The sequence below is a fragment of the Oncorhynchus mykiss genome, chromosome 13, assembly GCF_057628025.1.
Source record: "Oncorhynchus mykiss isolate SJ-2025 chromosome 13, ASM5762802v1, whole genome shotgun sequence".
NCBI lineage: Eukaryota > Metazoa > Chordata > Actinopteri > Salmoniformes > Salmonidae > Oncorhynchus > Oncorhynchus mykiss.
Genome location: NC_143034.1, coordinates 40,976,611 through 40,996,381, shown reverse-complemented (window position 1 = coordinate 40,996,381; position 19,771 = coordinate 40,976,611). Strand labels below are relative to the sequence as shown.

General features: G+C 42.8%; 1 protein-coding gene across 1 annotated transcript in view; it reads left to right on the top strand.

The window, feature by feature from the left end:
* LOC110486133 (protein FAM171A2) overlaps positions 1–19,771 on the top strand; it is a 77,948-nt gene that overhangs the window by 10,985 nt on the left and 47,192 nt on the right. Inside the window, exon 2 of the mRNA XM_021557505.3 lies at positions 7,156–7,383. Within this exon, the coding sequence (XP_021413180.3) occupies positions 7,156–7,383 (228 nt within the window). The remainder of the gene's footprint in view (positions 1–7,155; positions 7,384–19,771) is intronic.

The window sequence follows — 19,771 nt, the reverse complement described above, 5'->3', positions numbered from 1 at the left end:
TTAGGTTCTGTGGAATCGTGACTGTAAACTATGGAAATATCGGTCGTTTACACGCCACTCAGTTGTGGTGAAATCTTGTGATTTTATTCGATTGTTCACCACTTCCTTGTGCAAATGAGTAGAAACAATTGCTGTTACCCAGGAATGAAAAGTAATGACACCTTATTGATATGAATCACTGTTGATAATTACAGATCAGAATTTACTATTGGTTTCAAATGGAAAAGGATGACACCGGTAAAAAAAGAAGCAGGGACTTTGTGTTAACTCTGAGTTGATTGTAACAGTTATTTTTCTACTTTATCAATCAGAAATTGTGCCGTCTGTTTGTTGGTGTGTCTTATCCTGTTTACTCATGTCAAGTGTATGTAGTGTCCTCTCCTTTCTCCTCTGTGATAATCAAGGGGACTAGCCTCTTGTCCACTGGGATCCTGCCTCTCAAGGAGATCACAGTAGGGGGAACTGTTTGTGGACTTTGGCTTGAAACTTGGAACTGCGTTTTCCTGTTAGAACAGCCTTGATGTGTCCTGTGAGGCTGTGATTCCACGTGGAACAATGCCCTGCACCAGGGCCAACACACTCTAAATGGTGGATGGGTTTCCTCTCTGGGGACACTCAGCAGTAGTTTATAACACTTGGAAATCATCCATATTAACATATCAACCTGGGTGTACTGTACTGTCAACCTGCTGCTGAGGAAGCTGAAATCTTTTTGATTTAATCGAAACCTTTACACGTGTAATGACAAGCTAAGTAACAACAAGCTATCATCGCTTGCTAAGTTAGTCAGAAACTTCCATGCATGTTACGACAAAAGCACCAAACCATTCACTTTCTAAGCTAACAATTCATGCTGGCTATTAGTGGATAGTGGATCTGTCGTTATTCTGAAATGTCTTGGTAAAGATCCCAATGTTACACATGAAGTGCTTTCGGGGCCCTTCTTGTGTGTAACCAAAGGTAGCTTTTTTTCCCGCCTTGTAGGTGGTAGGGTTCAAGCTGAAACTCATCCAAAGCTGTAACCCAACTTTAAGGACCCCTAAAAACCTTCACACGCCATATAACTCTCCCTCTGGGCCCGAGTAGACAACAGAGGCCTGAGAGAGACCCTCTCTACTGACGTGCTCCAGCTGTGGATCCCCCTCTCTTTCCCTCTCTGCACTCTCTCTCTTTCTCTCTGTCTCTCCTCTCCCCTCTATGTGCAGCCTGAGGAAGTCCCTCATGATGACTTCCAGCTGGTCTATACGAATAGGAAGGAGGTGGAGGTGATTTGGTTAGATTTATCTCCTCTTACCTCAATCCTCGCCCTTGACGCCTCTACCTCAAACCCTTTGTGTTTCATTTGGGTTACGAGTGAGTCTCCTTAGATCAAAAATGTTTCCAAGGATGTTTGACCTTGCTCATAGGAGAAGGATAGACTGGGATTGTAACACGTCAATCTTCCATCCTATCTGCCCTCTCAGGAAACTCCCCCAAACAGCTTTACAAGGCTGTCCAGATTGAGAAAGCCCTTATGGAAAAAAACATGATTTCACATGTGGAAAATCACCAGATTTCACTTGTGAAATTTCCACATGTTTTGCACATGCAACAATTTATTGTATAATGTTATTATTATTGTCAATAATTCTAAAACCGTGTGGCTTTGGAAAACTTCACTTGTGTTGCTATTTCACATGAAGTTTCACATGTGGATTTTCACGTGATCATCACATTTTGGATTCATGGATAAAAATGTTAACATGATGCCCTACAAACAAAAACTTGTTAGGAAGTCCCAGGGAATGTCATAAAATAGCTGTAGTGTTTCGCACTTACATATGACACATTTGAACAATGTGTATGTTTATTTACACAGTAATTATTATTCAACGTCCTCACTTGGGGTTTACACTCACAACCTCTTAGCTCACAGCATTCTGAACTTCCTGCTACACCACCATGTCTGTGTCAATGACTGATTTCACCTATATTCCTACACTTTGGACTTCAAAGGAAATCTCAGCTTTGTGTAATACACTCAAAAAAGTAATTATATTTATCGTAGTGATTCAGTAGTACTGTAACATTAAAACAGAATAATATGCCCCACCAACATTGCCTAGTTAAATAAAGGTGAATATAATCAGTTAATCTGACTATTCTCTCATCAGTTGATTTTATTTACAAACATTGCTTGTATTATGATATGAAGGTTTGGCTTGGAAAGTTTTTTTTGCCTGATTTGAGACAGCGGATGTGTTGTGCACTGAAGTCCACAAGTGAAGGGCAAAGGTGAGAGAAGGAGAGTGCGTAGATGCGAGAAGCAGTTATACAGCGAACAAAAATGATCATGCTGTTTGTATGTGGCTGCTATGAAAGTGAACTGTGTTTGCGTGTGATCAAATGTGTATTCATTCCGCCGATTCTATTGAAAAACGTTTCTTAGATGGAAGCAAATGGAAGGAAACTGGGATATACATACTGGAATTTGTCCAGTAGAAATTGTCGTTTGCAACTGTTGGACTAATGATTACACCCTAGATCAGCTAGATGCAGGCAAGAGTGTGCAAGGCAGTATTGAATGTGTCACTGTCTGTCACCTTGATAACTCAAATGATTTATCTCGACAATATGTTGTACACTTTCATTCATAGGCTAAGTTAGGTTGTAGCAACCTCATGATGGTTTTAGGGAAATTTGAGTATCATGTAGTAGCCTAAACCTATCGAAGTCACATTGAGCTGGGGGAATGGAATATGAATGACAGTCATATTCTGTAATAGAAATAAGGCCATGCTCATTTTAAACGTCACCTACCGCCACTATCACTCATTCACACCCCCTAAACCTCATCATTAGTAACCCAAACGTATGCTTGAATATGTTTGTGCATCATGTCTGGGGAGGCTAAAGAAAGAATGTGTGTGAACATTGAATAACAGCTGATTTCTATTCTAATAGCCTACAGTACCTCAATTGGCAAAATCACCCATTTAAATTGAGCTATGTAGTGTGAGAGAGGTGTGAAGTGACTGGATGAGATTTGGCCCGTAGCCAGAATGAGATGGCTCAGATCAGATCGTGGTGGGTGATGTGTGTGTTAAGCAATGGAATGGAAATGAGCCTACTGTACATACAGGAAGAGCTGGCTGTGAGCAAACATGGAAATGGGACGTTATTGGAATGGAGGAATACTTATCTTCCTATTCCAAGGCCACCCTGCTGCTCAGCTTCCCTCAGCCTTTCCTGAATGCCCATCTGCAGAGGGAGGAAAGGAAGGAGGGAGAGAGAGAGGGAGCTGGGAAAAATAGAGAGTTACCAGAGAGGGAGGGATGGATGAAGGGAGAGAGAGAGAGAGGTACCAGAGAGGAAGGGCAGGGGGGAGAGAGGGGGGGCTATTCTCATTGACGGAAGTTGAAGGAGAGGCACCGCAACGAGATTTAAATTGGCATAATAGGTACATACACTTTTCAATTTATACATCACGTCTTTGCCTTACCTTTCGTTGTAGCTGGCAACATGACATTCTTGCTTCTGCTGATCCAATTTACTGTAAACATCACAGTAGCCACTAGCCAGTAACCAAGTATAATAGAGTTAAGAATGTGCCATAAACTCACTCCAGAGCTAGCTGGAAATGTCGCGGGTGGAGCCATCAAACTGTTGGTACGTTGTCAAGGGGGGCGGTGGTGTTGTGGTGTTGCGAAGCATAGGATCACTGTTTCGAGCCAAGTATGGGGCAATTGGACAGTGGAGGAAGCTAAGCAAATTGATGCCCGCAAGCAACTTTTCATCTAAAACATAACGCTATTAAACTCTTGAATAATGCAACCAAACCATATTACACTCTTGAATGTTGCAACAATTAAAGGTTTTAATTCTTGTTCGTACACACGTTAAATTAGCTTGCACAGCTGGCTTGCTAGTGCTAGCTAGTAACGTTTGCGTATCAAACATGAATGTCGACGCCTCTCGTACGAATGTAAAGGTACAGTAACTTTATCATATAGTGTCGTTCATAGTATAATAGCTACAGAGCTTGCTAGGTAGAAAACTAAACCAAATTATTTCTGCATTCTCCTCCACTACATAATAATAGCTGCATTACCTAGTTTGCTGAATGTTGACATTATCTAACATTAGCTGAATGTTGACATGATCTTTTATTAGCTGAACCATAGCTAGATAGCTCTTAGGCCTACTACTTCAGCGTGTTACATGAAAGGTTCACCCATTTTGACTGTTATATTGTTTTTGTGCATCTCTGAGTGATGTTCTATTGATTCCCTAGGTCATTTCCTGTTTTCATATGTATCTGAATTTTTTGGCGTTCAAAGCTGGCAGAAATCACACCGGTATATAATGTAGCACTGTGATGAAGTCACTGTCACTACACTGGAAGTTAGTGTTGGGTTTGAGCTAGCGCCCAATAGACTCCCATTCCCTACTCGAAGGAGAGCGCTCCTTGTCCCAGAATAGTCCAGAATGCAACTCGCAGCCCTTTGGCGTAGCGTGGGCATCGTTTCCGATCTCCTCAATAGTTTATCTGCCGTAGCGAATGTTGGACTCCACTCTGTGAAGCACATTGACCTGCAGGTTGAACATGTTGAGATTGTTGACTCTTAATTTGATAGCTGTAACAATCGCCTAAACAAATTGCACAAACTAGCTACTTTACATGCTAATATTGCTTTTGGTATTGTGTGTAGCTAATTTTACCAGCTAGCTAGACAACCTTATTATAACGCCAAAATTATATATTTTTTTGTCACCAAAAAGTTTTTTTCTCACATTAGTGTTATTTTACACTGTAAATTAAAGGAATTGGCTGGTTTTGGGTGGATTTTTCCTTTAAGTTACCTTACAAACCAGGCTGAATTTTTTTATAAATATCAAGGAAGTCATTATACGATGCAAAAAGCTAATTGCGACTGAAAACATTGATCATTCCCAGGGGAGTTGATGAGCTTCATGCTTGCATAGCTAGCTAGATAATATATTGCCTGGATGGTGGCTCAGTGCAGCCGAAGGGACGAAAACACATTGAGATTCTTATACAGTGAGAATTTCAGAATGTAACAGCCAGCTACTGCAATCTCGTGTGAAATTGCAATAAAACAAGTCTCAAATATAATGTACATCTCTAAACATTTCAGTTGTTTCATAAACATTGTTGTGCTATTGCTATTTTTACTGCACCAGTGTTGGGTTCAACGAGACAATTCTGTTTACATTGCCCTGCTTGGAGAGGGGCGAGTGTTGTGCACAACTTCAGGAGGTAGCGGTCGAGACGTGACAAGTTTGCAAGTTTACATTACAGTAATAAGTCCATTCTCAGGATTTTGTTTGATACCTCTCGAGAATCTCCTTCAACTTTCATCAATGTAAAAAGGACCAAAGTGATAGGTACCTGTAAGCCAGTTCAGTGTCAGGTTTCATATTTCATTTCATTTGCATCTCATTGTATTTCCTGCCATGATTTCAGCCTTTTAGTTCTTGACTTTGTATCCCCAAATATCAATGAGGAACTCTCAAGAACCCCAGCTTGCTGCATTGGCACAATAAGTAATATTCTGCCTCACACTATATGGTGGACCACCAACAACCTACTGAAGTCACAGAGGAAACGTTTTTGTAATGTGGGCACGTAGAATAGGATTTGAGTACCCCTATTGAGTACCAGTTCATGCAGTGTGATTTCCCTTATAGCTTCATGTGGGTTGTTGTGTTTGTTGATTCATGTTAAATGTTAATTATGGAGATGATATCATCTTCTCGGTATGGCACCATGGAATCACTGGGCCTTGTCCTTCATGCTAGATGGAGCTGCCAAGTGACCCATTTTCCCAACATTCTTTTCCGGGGACACCTCATAGTATCCATGGAAACATGCATCAATTGAGCCATTGACCCATTTAGAATCAAAGTAGTTTTCTGAAGGACTCTCTGGAGCATGTGAAAATGTGAACTGGGTTTTCTGAAGGACTCTCTCTGGAGCATGTGAAAATGTGAACTGGGTTTCTTGAAGGACTCTCTGGAGCATGTGAAAATTTGAACTGGGTTTTCTGAAGGACTCTCTGGAGCATGTGAAAATGTGAACTGGGTTTTCTGAAGGACTCTCTGGAGCATGTGAAAATTTGAACTGGGTTTTCTGAAGGACTCTCTCTGGAGCATGTGAAAATGTGAACTGGGTTTTCTGAAGGACTCTCTGGAGCATGTGAAAATTTGAAATGGGTTTTCTGAAGGACTCTCTGGAGCATGTGAAAATTTGAACTGGGTTTTCTGAAGGACTCTCTGCAGCATGTGAAAATGTGAACTGGGCCATTCAATGGTCTTTTGAATGGGCTAGCGTACGCACGCACATACACACACGATTCTGAGAAGCACATAGTGTTAGTGTTACCCCCTACATAGTCTGTATCACGGTATGTTGAGAGTCTATCACAGCCAATAAAAGCAACTGTTAATTGCAACATTTCTGTCAATAGACCTTGGACTGTGTGTGTGTGATCTTATGATCATGAGAGAGGATGTTTTCCATGGAATATATTCTTGAACTCAATAACTGGAATTGTTCTGAACAGTTTTGAGGAGTATGCCTGTATGATCCAGGTCATCACCATGGGTACTAGAAAGCACATGGTCATTGCAGTGGAATCAGCCAGCCATTCTGCCCCTCCAGACAATTTGGCTGGGGTTTGGAGGATCAATCGATTCTGATGGCAGAAGTCCCAGCATGTCCTAATAGGGTCGGGCACTAGACCACTAAACTCTATTAAATGCTTTTTGATCTCATGGTTAACAACGATGAGTCATCATGACTTGTCAGCTGAGAACTAGAACACCTGAACAGAGACGAGCTTGCCTTGTCATTTGCTTTATTTAGGGCAAGATGACACTTGAATTTGTTATTTAAGAACAACACATTTCCTATCGTTAGCTACAAGGGAACTTAGAAACTACAACCCAACTATATGTGAAAAAGCAGAACAATCTGTGTGCTCTCAGATTGAAATAAGAGTTCATTGTGGAACTTGTATGATGGCCTACAAGTTTAGCCTCCAACTTTTAATCAAAACCAAACAATACTTTTGTGCATTCATTGCAAATTATCCTGTAGGTTTCTGATTTAGTTTGAATAATTTAATAATTCTCGCTCCTGTCTCTCCACAGAGGTGCTCATCAGAGTCCAGGTGTTCGACAACAGTGACCTTTCACCTCTGGCAGAGGCTGCAGTGGATGTTTATGGGAACCAGTCTACCTTGGCATCCAGCAAGGCTGGCAAAGATGGCGTCGTCATGGTCACCTTCCTGTACCGCCCTGGCTCCTGGGTCATTGTCACGGCAACAAAACAGGGCTTTGTCACTAACTCCGCCCCCTGGCATGCCAGCCGCATCCCCTGTGAGTATTGTGTTTCATCCCTAACTATCACCTTTTCACCTCAGGAATGGAAAGAATGTAGTGTTGTTGTGGTTTACCACCATTCCATCAGTCTTATTCATACTACTTTGTGAGGTCACGTTATGAGAACTTAATCCTCACAAAGTTATATTTTAAATACTGATGGCTAAGCTATGCAAGTAATGGATGAATTACAATACTAATTACCAGAATCCTTTGGGACATTTGATGGAATCAGAGGCCAGGATGTCATCATAAAGGAATGTCCAACAAGCCGTCTCTGCCGATCTGTCCTCTGTGGGGTGTGGACAGTCCTATCCAGTTGTCAAATTCCTCACCCCATTCCCCCTCCATTGCCTCCTCCTCTCTGGGGCCACTGCCAGGGTGTTACTCCTGCGTTGGCACACCCCAGATGACTCCCACCGTCTGCAGTATATCTGTCTCCACCAGCCCACCCCATCTAACCCAGTTGTTGCTGTAGTTATATCCCACCCTCTGAGCTGCAAATTCATCCGTAAGGGAAAGAGCTGTCCTGTCGGCACTAGCGGCTGGAAGCCACTTAGCTGTTACTGCTGGTCTACTTTTAGCATTAGGGCCAAAAAGGAGTCTGGGCCTGTATGAATTGTATGTTGTCCTCCACCATCCACCTTTAAGACTTAAGTAACCCCACTGCTGCATCATGGGTCCTGGTCAAAAGTAGTACACTATGTAAGGAATAGGGTGCCATTTGGGATGCAGACCATGTCTGTGGTGTTTTTGTTTTTTTGCGTCTAATCTCTGACATGACACTGGTTCGTGAGGGTAGAATTGCATGGATGCCAATGCCATCATGCCATGGATAGGGCTGTGACAATTGTTTAATAACCGTGTAATCGACGATGCATAGCTGGAGCCCTGAAGACCGTCATGAAAAGAAAATAACCGTCATAACTGTTTTAATATAATAAAACTTTACCCAAAGGCAGCAAAGTAAAAGTAATGCTGATTTACATCTAACAGCCTATCTAAGGACAAACGAGAGGAAGACAAAGCCAGTTTTATAATTTTGTGTGGTGGAACAAACAGCGAACTAAAGACGGAATGTCCGGGCAATCAAAAAGATGACACGTTGGGCGCTATCCAGATTATCATACCGTCATACGTTTCTGTACCATACCGCTTAAACCATACTGTTTTTCTAAATATCCCGGTATACGGTATAAACTGTATATCGCTCAAGCCTACTGGGCAGTATCCAGATTTTCATACTCTTATACCGTTTCTGTACCATAACAGGGTATATGGTATTACTGAATGTGCAAACAAGGAGTGCTATAAAAACATATACTGTATATATATATATATACTATTACAAAAGAAGTTAGGCAACAGGAATCTTTACTCAGGAGAGGTTTGAATATCTCTGCTGTAACAAAGAAGCTTGATCTTGGCATCTAGCCACTTAGCTAGCAAGTTAGCAAACCAAATGCATAGCTGGTGCCCTGAGCTGGAAATTATTTATTTGACACATCTTAGATTTCTTATACTTATACCAAATTTACAGTGCCTTGCGAAAGTATTCGGCCCCCTTGAACTTTGCGACCTTTTGCCACATTTCAGGCTTCAAACATAAAGATATAAAACTGTATTTTTTTGTGAAGAATCAACAACAAGTGGGACACAATCATGAAGTGGAACGACATTTATTGGATGTTTCAAACTTTTTTAACAAATCAAAAACTGAAAAATTGGGCGTGCAAAATTATTCAGCCCCTTTACTTTCAGTGCAGCAAACTCTCTCCAGAAGTTCAGTGAGGATCTCTGAACGATCCAATGTTGACCTAAATGACTAATGATGATAAATACAATCCACCTGTGTGTAATCAAGTCTCCGTATAAATGCACCTGCACTGTGATAGTCTCAGAGGTCCGTTAAAAGCGCAGAGAGCATCATGAAGAACAAGGAACACACCAGGCAGGTCCGAGATACTGTTGTGAAGAAGTTTAAAGCCGGATTTGGATACAAAAAGATTTCCCAAGCTTTAAACATCCCAAGGAGCACTGTGCAAGCGATAATATTGAAATGGAAGGAGTATCAGACCACTGCAAATCTACCAAGACCTGGCCGTCCCTCTAAACTTTCAGCTCATACAAGGAGAAGACTGATCAGAGATGCAGCCAAGAGGCCCATGATCACTCTGGATGAACTGCAGAGATCTACAGCTGAGGTGGGAGACTCTGTCCATAGGACAACAATCAGTCGTATATTGCACAAATCTGGCCTTTATGGAAGAGTTGCAAGAAGAAAGCCATTTCTTAAAGATATCCATAAAACGTGTCGTTTAAAGTTTGCCACAAGCCACCTGGGAGACACACCAAACATGTGGAAGAAGGTGCTCTGGTCAGATGAAACCAAAATTGAACTTTTTGGCAACAATGCAAAACGTTATGTTTGGCGTAAAAGCAACACAGCTCATCACCCTGAACACACCATCCCCACTGTCAAACATGGTTGTGGCAGCATCATGGTTTAGGCCTGCTTTTCTTCAGCAGGGACAGGGAAGATGGTTAAAATTGATGGGAAGATGGATGGAGCCAAATACAGGACCATTCTGGAAGAAAACCTGATGGAGTCTGCAAAAGACCTGAGACTGGGACGGAGATTTGTCTTCCAACAAGACAATGATCCAAAACATAAAGCAAAATCTACAATGGAATGGTTCAAAAATAAACATATCCAGGTGTTAGAATGGCCAAGTCAAAGTCCAAACCTGAATCCAATCGAGAATCTGTGGAAAGAACTGAAAACTCCTGTTCACAAATGCTCTCCATCCAACCTCACTGATCTCGAGCTGTTTTGCAAGGAGGAATGGGAAAAAATGTCAGTCTCTCGATGTGCAAAACTGATAGAGACATATCCCAAGCGACTTACAGCTGTAATCGCAGCAAAGGGTGGCGCTACAAAGTATTAACTTAAGGGGGCTGAATAATTTTGCACGCCCAATTTTCAGTTTTTGATTTGTTAAAAAAGTTTGAAATATCCAATAAATGTCGTTCCACTTCATGATTGTGTCCCACTTGTTGATGATTCTTCACAAAAAAATACAGTTTTATATCTTTTTGTTTGAAGCCTGAAATGTGGCAAAAGGTCGCAAAGTTCAAGGGGGCCGAATACTTTCGCAAGGCACTGTATAGAGTGCTTAATTTGACCCGGATCCTGACGGAACAGATTTTACTTAGTTTGTTCCGGCACCTATTTGCCGAGACCTCTCGCGGCACGATTTATAACTTTTTTCACAGTTCGCACTATAAAACATTCTAATAAATGTGATCAGATTTTAGTCAAGTTGTCTCCTCGTTATTTCTTCCGACCCCAGAAAAACCATAATGTCAAAGCGCAGGGATCCTTCTGTGTAATCATCCTATCCTGCCACACTGATTACAGACCTGCTCTCATATTTCCACATGGAGGTTATGGGGAGGGCCGGTGAGGTAAGTAACTGATCTTGACACAGGTCTTGGTAGTGATGATCAGCTAGTGAAGAGGTCCCTATGTAATCTTGTCACTTAGCCTAGGCTAGTCATCTTCCTACTGAATATGAAACAAAAAAAAATATTAAAAAAAGACATCAAGTTTGATGAAATTTTAAAGTAAAAAATTCAAGAGAAAGATGGTGAATCGAACCCGAAACCACCTCGAGAACTGTCAGTGTCAGAGGAGAGAAGTGAGGGGCAAACTGCTCCTGATTGCGATGCCTTAGCTAGCAGCGCTGCTAATCCTGCCAGTTCAGCACCACCACTGGCACCTCCACTAGCTAGTAGGCCTACTAGCGAGTCAGACTCGGTGGGAGAGGGGGACGGGGAGCTGGACAGTGAATCTACTGATGAAGTGCTCAGAGGTGCAGTTTGCAGTTTGGATAGAAGCTCAGTTCAAGAGCATAACCCCTGGCTTTTCATGCAAAATTCAAAGCTGGGCTGTACAACATGCAAAAAGGTACAGTAGGGAACTTGGGTCTAGAAAAGACTGCAGGGATTAAATTAGCAAAAGATTAGGTGGAATGTACAGTAACATCCTCTGCCGCCGACGTAAAAAAAATATATGTTTTTGAACATAGCTGAACCAAGGTGCATTTGGTGGTAGCAAAAGCATTGTAGACAAGGCTAAAGAGGGTACCCAGCTTATAGTTAACATTCAAAATAGAAAAACAGACGCTACAGACAGAATCTTTCGAACAGCCTTTACAAGGAGTCTGAACATCATGGCTTTGAGCAAGAAACTAACTGTTAGGAGTTGAATGGATATGACATGGGTAGAGTCATTGTGGGAGATTTTGAAAACTAAGGTAGAAACACATTTTTCCTTCACAAACTTATTCTGTACTGTGAAGTTAATCTGAATATGCACTTCATACTTCGTGGTGATTTCATTGAGTCCTCTGACTCTTGGATGTAATCCTCCATGGCCTGGGCCTCAGCCACCGACAGAGGATAGATGTGTCTGCGTGGAGACGCTGAACCCGCAAACAGGTCAATGGCACAGTCCCAGGGGCGATGAGGAGGAAGATAGGTGTCGCGGGTCTTGAAGAATACCTCGCGCAGGTCCTGGTATACCTCCGGGATGTTGGGCTGAAGTGCAACCGCAGGACTCTCAACTGACGTGAAACCACAGGGAATGGGATTTGGGTGGCCAGTCTGTGATTCTCATCCTCGACCATGAGATTTTGGGGTTATGGTGTTGAAGCCAAGGGAGGCCGAGGATGATGAAGATGGAGTACTCACTCTTTCCCCAGGAGGTGGAAGATCACGTGACCATCCCTCTGCTCTTGTGGATCCCGGATTAGGAAGTGCCGGACATCGCTGGAGCTGGTGCCCTCCTTGACCACAACACAGACAGAGCCCCAGCTGTCTCCGTCTTCGCCGCTCCGCTGCGGGGATGCTTGTGACCCCTTCCTCCATGGGTTCAGGCTCTGATCGAGTGTTCACTAAGGGAGAGAGAGAAGCGACGAGAGTACCGACGCTCCCGAAGAAGGTTATCCAGACGGATGGCCATCGCAATGAGTGCGTCCAAGGAGAGCTAGTCATCTCAACAGGTAATTTCCGTCTGGACCTCTTCGTGCAGACCTCTTCTGAATAGCGTACGAAGCGCTGGCTCATTCCATCCGCTGGATGCTGCTACTGTCCGGAAGGTGAGCGTGTACTCGGCAGCCGTCTGGTCCCCCTGTTTTAATTGGAGTAGGGGCTCACCCCCCTCTCTGCCCTCCAGGGGATGATGGAAGGCACATTTAAACAAAGCCATGAACCCCTCATAAGAATCTAGCCCCTCCTCTCCTCTCTGCCAGACGGCCGTGGCCCATTCCAACGCCCACCCAGTCAGCGTGATGTCAGGTGACTTCGAATGCTGGAGGGGAAGAGCGGGAGGAGACGTGACACCGGTACCTCAGAGCCCCCCGGATAACGCCCTCTCTTGCACTCACTATGTGTTCCGGGACCTCCCGATCTACAAATTAAGCAGAGTACATTGTTAGTGCACCCCAACCTCTGATTCCAGGGTTGGGTACAATTACATTATAAATTGGAATATTGGAATAAAAAGTTGGCGTTGGAATATAAGTTCCCTTCCTGAATTAACTGAATTGAAAAAGAATACTCCCAAACCATGTTTGATCCCTTCACTGTTCTGGCTCCTTACCTTAGACGGTGGTGGGAATATTTCCTCTTGTTTCGTCTTAATTCATACCCCAATGCTATTTGAGTTCTGAAAGCATCTGTTGTCACTCGAACAGCCAGGCGGATTAATCCAGCACACATTTCTTGTTGATAGTCTCTCTGCGACCTCCAAGCTTTTAGAAGGCCAATAAGCTTTTAACTGCCATTCATTTGCGGGCGGAGAGCTGCTTCAGAAGGGATGGAGCGTTACTGTAGCTCTTTCCTCCATTATACCAACTGCAGCACAGCACCTTTTTGTTCCAACGCTTTTTTTTTACCAGCTCCCTCTGATACGGTAGCCTACATTCAATGACATATGGTCATAATGATTGAATGAGAAACAATGTTCATCCAAGTGGTAAACCTCTTTCTTGTATTTTTGTTTTTATTTTTTTGTTTTCTGTTTTTGTGTTTCTCCTTTTCACAAACCTTTTTAATTGCTCTTCCATTTCATGCCTGCGTTTGTCCCCAGCCGTTGTTGTCTCTGTCAACAAGTTCTCTCCACAGAGCACACACACTGTCAGTAGACTTAACATTGTAATTATGGGTATACAGAAATAGACAAACTTCAATGTTCCAAAGTTATCCCCCTGAGCCCTGCCTATTACCCCCTAATTAAGTTTCCACGGATTCTGGAATCATTCTGAAGTGAACTGGATTGATTAAATGATCTTAATTTGGAATATATTTCATAATATATTTATTCTCTATAGGTCAGAACTATAATCCCATTCTATTTAATTACAGTATATCCATATAAATTCCTGAGCCATTTTAATAAGGCACTGTATGGAAATTGGAGAGGCCTGCAGAGTGCTGACAACAGAACAGAATAATGTCTTTGATGTTTGTGATAATGAGGGTCTGTTTGCATTTCACAAACTTTATAGACACTTTTTAAGCCATTATGATATTGCAGAAATCTGAAAGGAGATGCTAGCCTGGTCCCAGATCTGTTTATATAGTCAACTCATATGATCGTTATCATAGGGTAGGATTTGGCAAGACAGATACAAATTTATCTGGGACCAAGCTGGAGATATACAGACGTTTTGTCCCTATCACAATAACTACCATATATGTGTGTAAAACACAAGTTAAACAATAACTATGTGTAAACTGTTAATGTACTATAACCATGACTCAACAATCTGAGAGAGGATGTGGGTCGGCCCTGCATCCTTTGTCCCTCATGCTTTCAAACCCAAAACGCCTTCCCCCTTTGAGAGATGTCTCCGTCAGTAGTGTTCTGTTCATCACTGACTATTCTCCTTGCATATTTTATTACCATCGGTCTAAGAGAAACAGCCCGGCTAGGTCATCCCCTCCAGCCCTTCCATAATCTGTGGTTGTCATGCAAGTCCCAGGGATGGATAACTCACCGCAATCACTGATACAGTGTCTTGCAAAAGTATTCACCTCTTTTGTGTTTTTCCTATTTTGTTGCATTACAACCTGGAATTTAAATATATTTTTATTTGGTTTTCATGTAGTGGACATACACAAAATAGTACAAATTGGTGAAGTGAAAGGAAAAAAATGACTTATTTTTTTAAATAAAAAAACGGAAAAGTGGTGCGTGCATATGTATTTACCCCCTTTGCTATGAAACCCCTAAATAAGATCCGGTGCAACCAGTTACCTTCAGAAGTCACATAATTAATTAAATAAAGTCCACCTGTGTGTAATCTAAGTGTCACATGATCTGACACGTGATCTCAGTATATATACACCTGTTCTGAAATGCCCCAGAGTCTGCAACACCACTAAGCAAGGGGCACCACCAAGCAAGCTGCACCATGAAGACCAAGGAGCTCTCCAAACAGGTCAGTTTGGAGGTACAGATCAGGGTTGGGTTATAAAAAAATATCATAAACTTTGATCATCCCACGGAGCACCATTAAATCCATTATTAAGAAATGGAAAGAATATGGCACCACAATGAGCCTGCCAAGAGAGGGCCGCTCACTAAAAATCACAGACCAAGCAAGGATGGCATTAATCAGAGAGTCAACAAAGAGACCAAAGATAACCCTGAAGGAGCTGCAAAGCTCCACAGCGGAGATTGGAGTATCTGTCCATAGGACCACTTTAAGCCATACACTCCACAGAGCTGGGTTTTACGGAAGAGTGGCCAGAAAAAAAGCCATTGCTTAAAAAAAAAATAAGCAAACATGTTTGGTGTTCGCCAAAAGGCATGTGGGAGACTCCCCAAACATATGGAAGAAGGTACTCTGACTAAAATTGAGCTTTTTGGCCATCAAGTAAAACGCGATGTCTGGCACAAACTCAACACCTCTCATCACCCGAGAACACCATCCCCACAGTGAAGCATGGTGATGGCAGCATCATGCTGTGGGGATGTTTTTCATCGGTAGGGACTGGGAAACTTTATTAAATTAAATTCTTTAAGAATTTAAGGAATTATGGATGATGCTAAATACAGAGAAATTCTTGAGGGAATCCTGTTTCAGTCTTCCAGAGATTTGAGACTGGGACGGAGGTTCACCTTCCAGCAGGACAATGGTCCTAAGCATACTGCTAAAGCAACACGCAAGTGGTTTAAGGGGAAACATTTAAATGTCTTGGAATGGCCTAGTCAAAGCCCAGACCTCAATCCAATTGAGAATGTGTGGTATGACTTAAAGATGGCAGTACACCAGCAGGAACCCATCCAATTTGAAGGAGCTGGAGAATGTTTTGCCTTGAAGAATGAGCAAAAATCCCAGTGGCTAGATGTGCCAAGCTTATAGAGGCATATCCCAAGAGACTTGCAGCTGTAATTGCTGCAAAAGGTGGCTCTACAAAGTATTGACTTTGGGGGGGTGAATAGTTGTGCACGCTCAAGTTTTCTGTTTTTGTGTCTTATTTCTTGTTTGTCTCACATTAAAACATATTTTGCATCTTCAAAGTGGTAGGCAAGTTGTGTAAATCAAGTGATACAAACCCCCAAAAAATCTATTTTAATTTCAGGTTGTAAGGCAACAAAATAGGAAAAATGCCAAGGGGGGTGAATACTTTCGCAAGGCACTGTATGTTTTATTGTGCAACGAGACGAGGTGCCTCTTGCTTGCAGCTCTGATTGACTCAGCTGAAGTCAGGGGGCCAAACCTGAACTGAACACATCCTGGAAGGATGGATGATACAACTGATGTCTCGGAGGCATTTTAGCATTGTTTTATTGTAATGTTCACTCTCTGTCCCCTAATGTGGATTCTTGCTCTCTCTCACTTTTCCATCTCCACTGTCTTTCCTCGCCATCCCCCTTTCCTCCTCCCCTGTGTCAAATGCACCCATTTTTTTTATCCCTCTGTCACAGTCTTTTCTGGCTCTGGCTCTTGTCTCTCCCCCCATCTGTGCCTCAGGCCTAATGCTGTATATGCTCTGCTCTGACAAGCAGTCACCTTTCCTTTTTTTCTGCTTCCCATGGTGGAGAATATTAAGCACTTTGGGATCTGTGTGTGTGCGTGTGTGATCTCTGAGTGTGTGTGGTGTGCGTGTGTCCATTTGCAATCTGTGTGCGTGCGTGTCTGTGTGTGCGTGAGAGAAAGAATTTCTCTCAGTTAAAGCAGCAACTGTGAACCTGGGGTGGCGTAACCTGCCAGGCTCACTCTAACAGTAGCTCCTAGCTGTTGAAAAGCATCCACCCACTCAAAGGGCATACTCATACAGCCTAATAATTCAAGCTGCAGGGAACGGTGTAAACTGCATGCTGCATCGACTTTCTTTCTAAACCACAGTGACTGCAATACAGACATCTGCACACAAAGCGTTCCCTTTATCGAATGATCAGCATTGTTATCAGCATTGAACGTACAGGACACAGTCTATATCTTTCCAAGCTGTAGACATATTGTGCATCCAATAAAATAAAATAAACAATGATCATTTGAATTATTGTATTTTTAGCTCTTGCAGAATGCATCAATCAAATGACAACTGTATACCAATTGACCAATGCAGATGAGTGTGCACTTAGTTTTACTGTGAGGATCTGTGCAATAACAAAATTCACAAAAAGCGTGAAAAATGTTTTGAGTCCTTGAGTACATGATGTCTCTGCTGCTGCCTTATGCACACAGACTTACACAGCGGGGAGAACAAGTATTTGATACACTGCCGATTTTGCAGGTTTTCCTACTTACAAAGCATGTAGAGGCCTGTAATTGTTATCATAGGTACACTTCAACTGTGAGAGACGGAATCTAAAACAAAAATCCAGAAAATCACATTGTATGATTTTTAAGTAAACAATTTGCATTTTATTGTATGACATAAGTATTTGATCACCTACCAACCAGTAAGAATTACGGCTCTCACAGACCTGTTAGTTTTTCTTTAAGAATCCCTCCTCTTCTCCACTCTGCACCTGTTTGAACTCGTTACCTGTATAAAAGACACCTGTCCACACACTCAATCAAACAGACTCCAACCTCTCCACAATAGCCAAGACCATAAAGCTGTGTAAGGACATCAGTGATAGAATTGTAGACCTGCACAAGGCTGGAATGGGCTACAGGACAATAGGCAAGCAGCTTGGTGAGAAGGCAACAACTGTTGGCGCAATTATTAGAAAATGGAAGAAGTTCAAGACGACGGTCAATCACCCTCGGTCTGGGGCTCCATGCAAGATCTCACCTCGTGGGGCATCAATGATCATGAGGAAGGTGAAGGATCAGGCCAGAACTACACGGCAGGACCTGGTCAATGACCTGAAGAGAGCTGGGACCACAGTCTCAAAGAAAACCATTAGTAACACACTACGCCGTCATGGATTAAAATCCTGCAGCGCACGCAAGGTCCCCCTGCTCAAGCCAGCGCCATGTCCAGGCCCGTCTGAAGTTTGCCAATAACCATCTGAATGATCCAGAGGAGGAATGGGAGAAGGCCATGTGGTCTGATGAGACAAAAATTTAGCTTTTTGGTCTAAAATCCACTCGCCGTGTTTGGAGGAAGAAGAAGGATGAGTACAACCCCAAGAACACCATCCCAACTGTGAAGCATGGAGGTGGAAACATCATTATTTGGGGATGCTTTTCTGCAAAGGGGACAGGACGACTGCACCGTATTGAGGGGAGGATGGATGGGGCCATGTATCGCGAGATCTTGGCCAACAACCTCCTTCCCTCAGTAAGAGCATTGAAGATGAATCGTGGCTGGGTCTTCCAGCATGACAACGACCTGAAACCCACAGCCAGGGCAACTGAGGAGTGGCTCCTTAAGAAGCATCTCAAGGTCCTGGAGTGGCCTAACCAGTCTCCAGACCTGAACTCAATAGAAAATCTTTGGAGGGAGCTGAAAGTCCGTATTGCCCAGCGACAGCCCCGAAACCTGAAGGATCTGGAGAAGGTCTGTATGGAGGAGTGGGCCAAAATCCCTGCCGCAGTGTGTGCAAACCTGGTCAAGAACTACAGGAAACGTATGATCTCTGTAATTGCAAACAAAGGTTTCTGTACCAAATATTAAGTTCTGCTTTTCTGATGTATCAAATACTTATGTCATGCAATAAAATGCAAATTAATTACTTAAAAATCATACAATGTGATTTTCTGGATTTTTGTTTTACATTCCGTCTCTCACCGTTGAAATTTACCTATGATAAAAATTACAGACCTCTACATGCTTTGTAAGTAGGAAAACCTGCAAAATGGGCAGTGTATCAAATACTTGTTCTCCCCACTGTAGCTCAGGGGGTACATCAGTAGCAGCAACACCCTGTTTCTTCTCAATAACAGATGGGCATTAACCTGATTAACCCAGACTGAACACTGTTCTTAATGGTGCATTCAGGGTTCAGTCTGGTTAAACCAGGCTAGATAGGCACTGGGCGCTGCAGCTTACTCATGAGTCCTGGAGAGTAGCAAGCACTTGCTACAGCTTCAGAGGGTCCAGACAGCCCAAGGCTATACTGGTCAGTGGGTATAGTCAGATCCCACATTCTGGAGAAAACGATGTCCAAATGCCACACAGTTGAGTTGTCATTCTTGCTGATGCTGAGCCAAGTAATGAATGCCATTCAATAACCTTACTCTACTTCAGTATTTCCCAAACTATGGGGCTCGTCGGGCACCCCAAAACTCAGTCCTGCTTTCAACTTCCTATTACAAGTTGTGATAGTACGGCTATTCCCAAACCCCCCAGAGTTACGTGCAATGCTGTCTGGGGTGCGCCAAATAGTCAATTTAGATTTTCCAACGGGGCTATACATTTGGGAGATGTTTTTTTCTCTCGCCTGAGTAGCCTCGTTTCACTGCCATGAATCAAATTAAACCATCTAGTGTTCAGTGAAATAACAACACAATGTCAAATACAGGTAACACAATCAAATAATTAACATCCAATCACATTAACCGTTACTCTCTTGCGTGAATTCCACTATCTGTCCGTATGTAGCCAAACGTAGCTGCTGCTCATTTCGTTTGTTTGAAAATTGATAAATTGGTAAAAAAAAGTAAGGCCCGCGTCCATGGAGATACATACCAGCTCTACTGGTAGTACTGATACTAGTACTGCTACTACCTGCAGTACTACACCTGCACCTGTCAATGACACAAGTTGTTCTGCTTCCACGAGCTCATCCAATGCTATCATCAGTAATTCTACTTCTGTTGCTAGCCCAGCTAGCATGGACACTGACAGTTGTGAATCTGATGCAGCCGATGAGCTGCTGCCGCCCTTAACCGGGAAAGCATCAAACAACAGA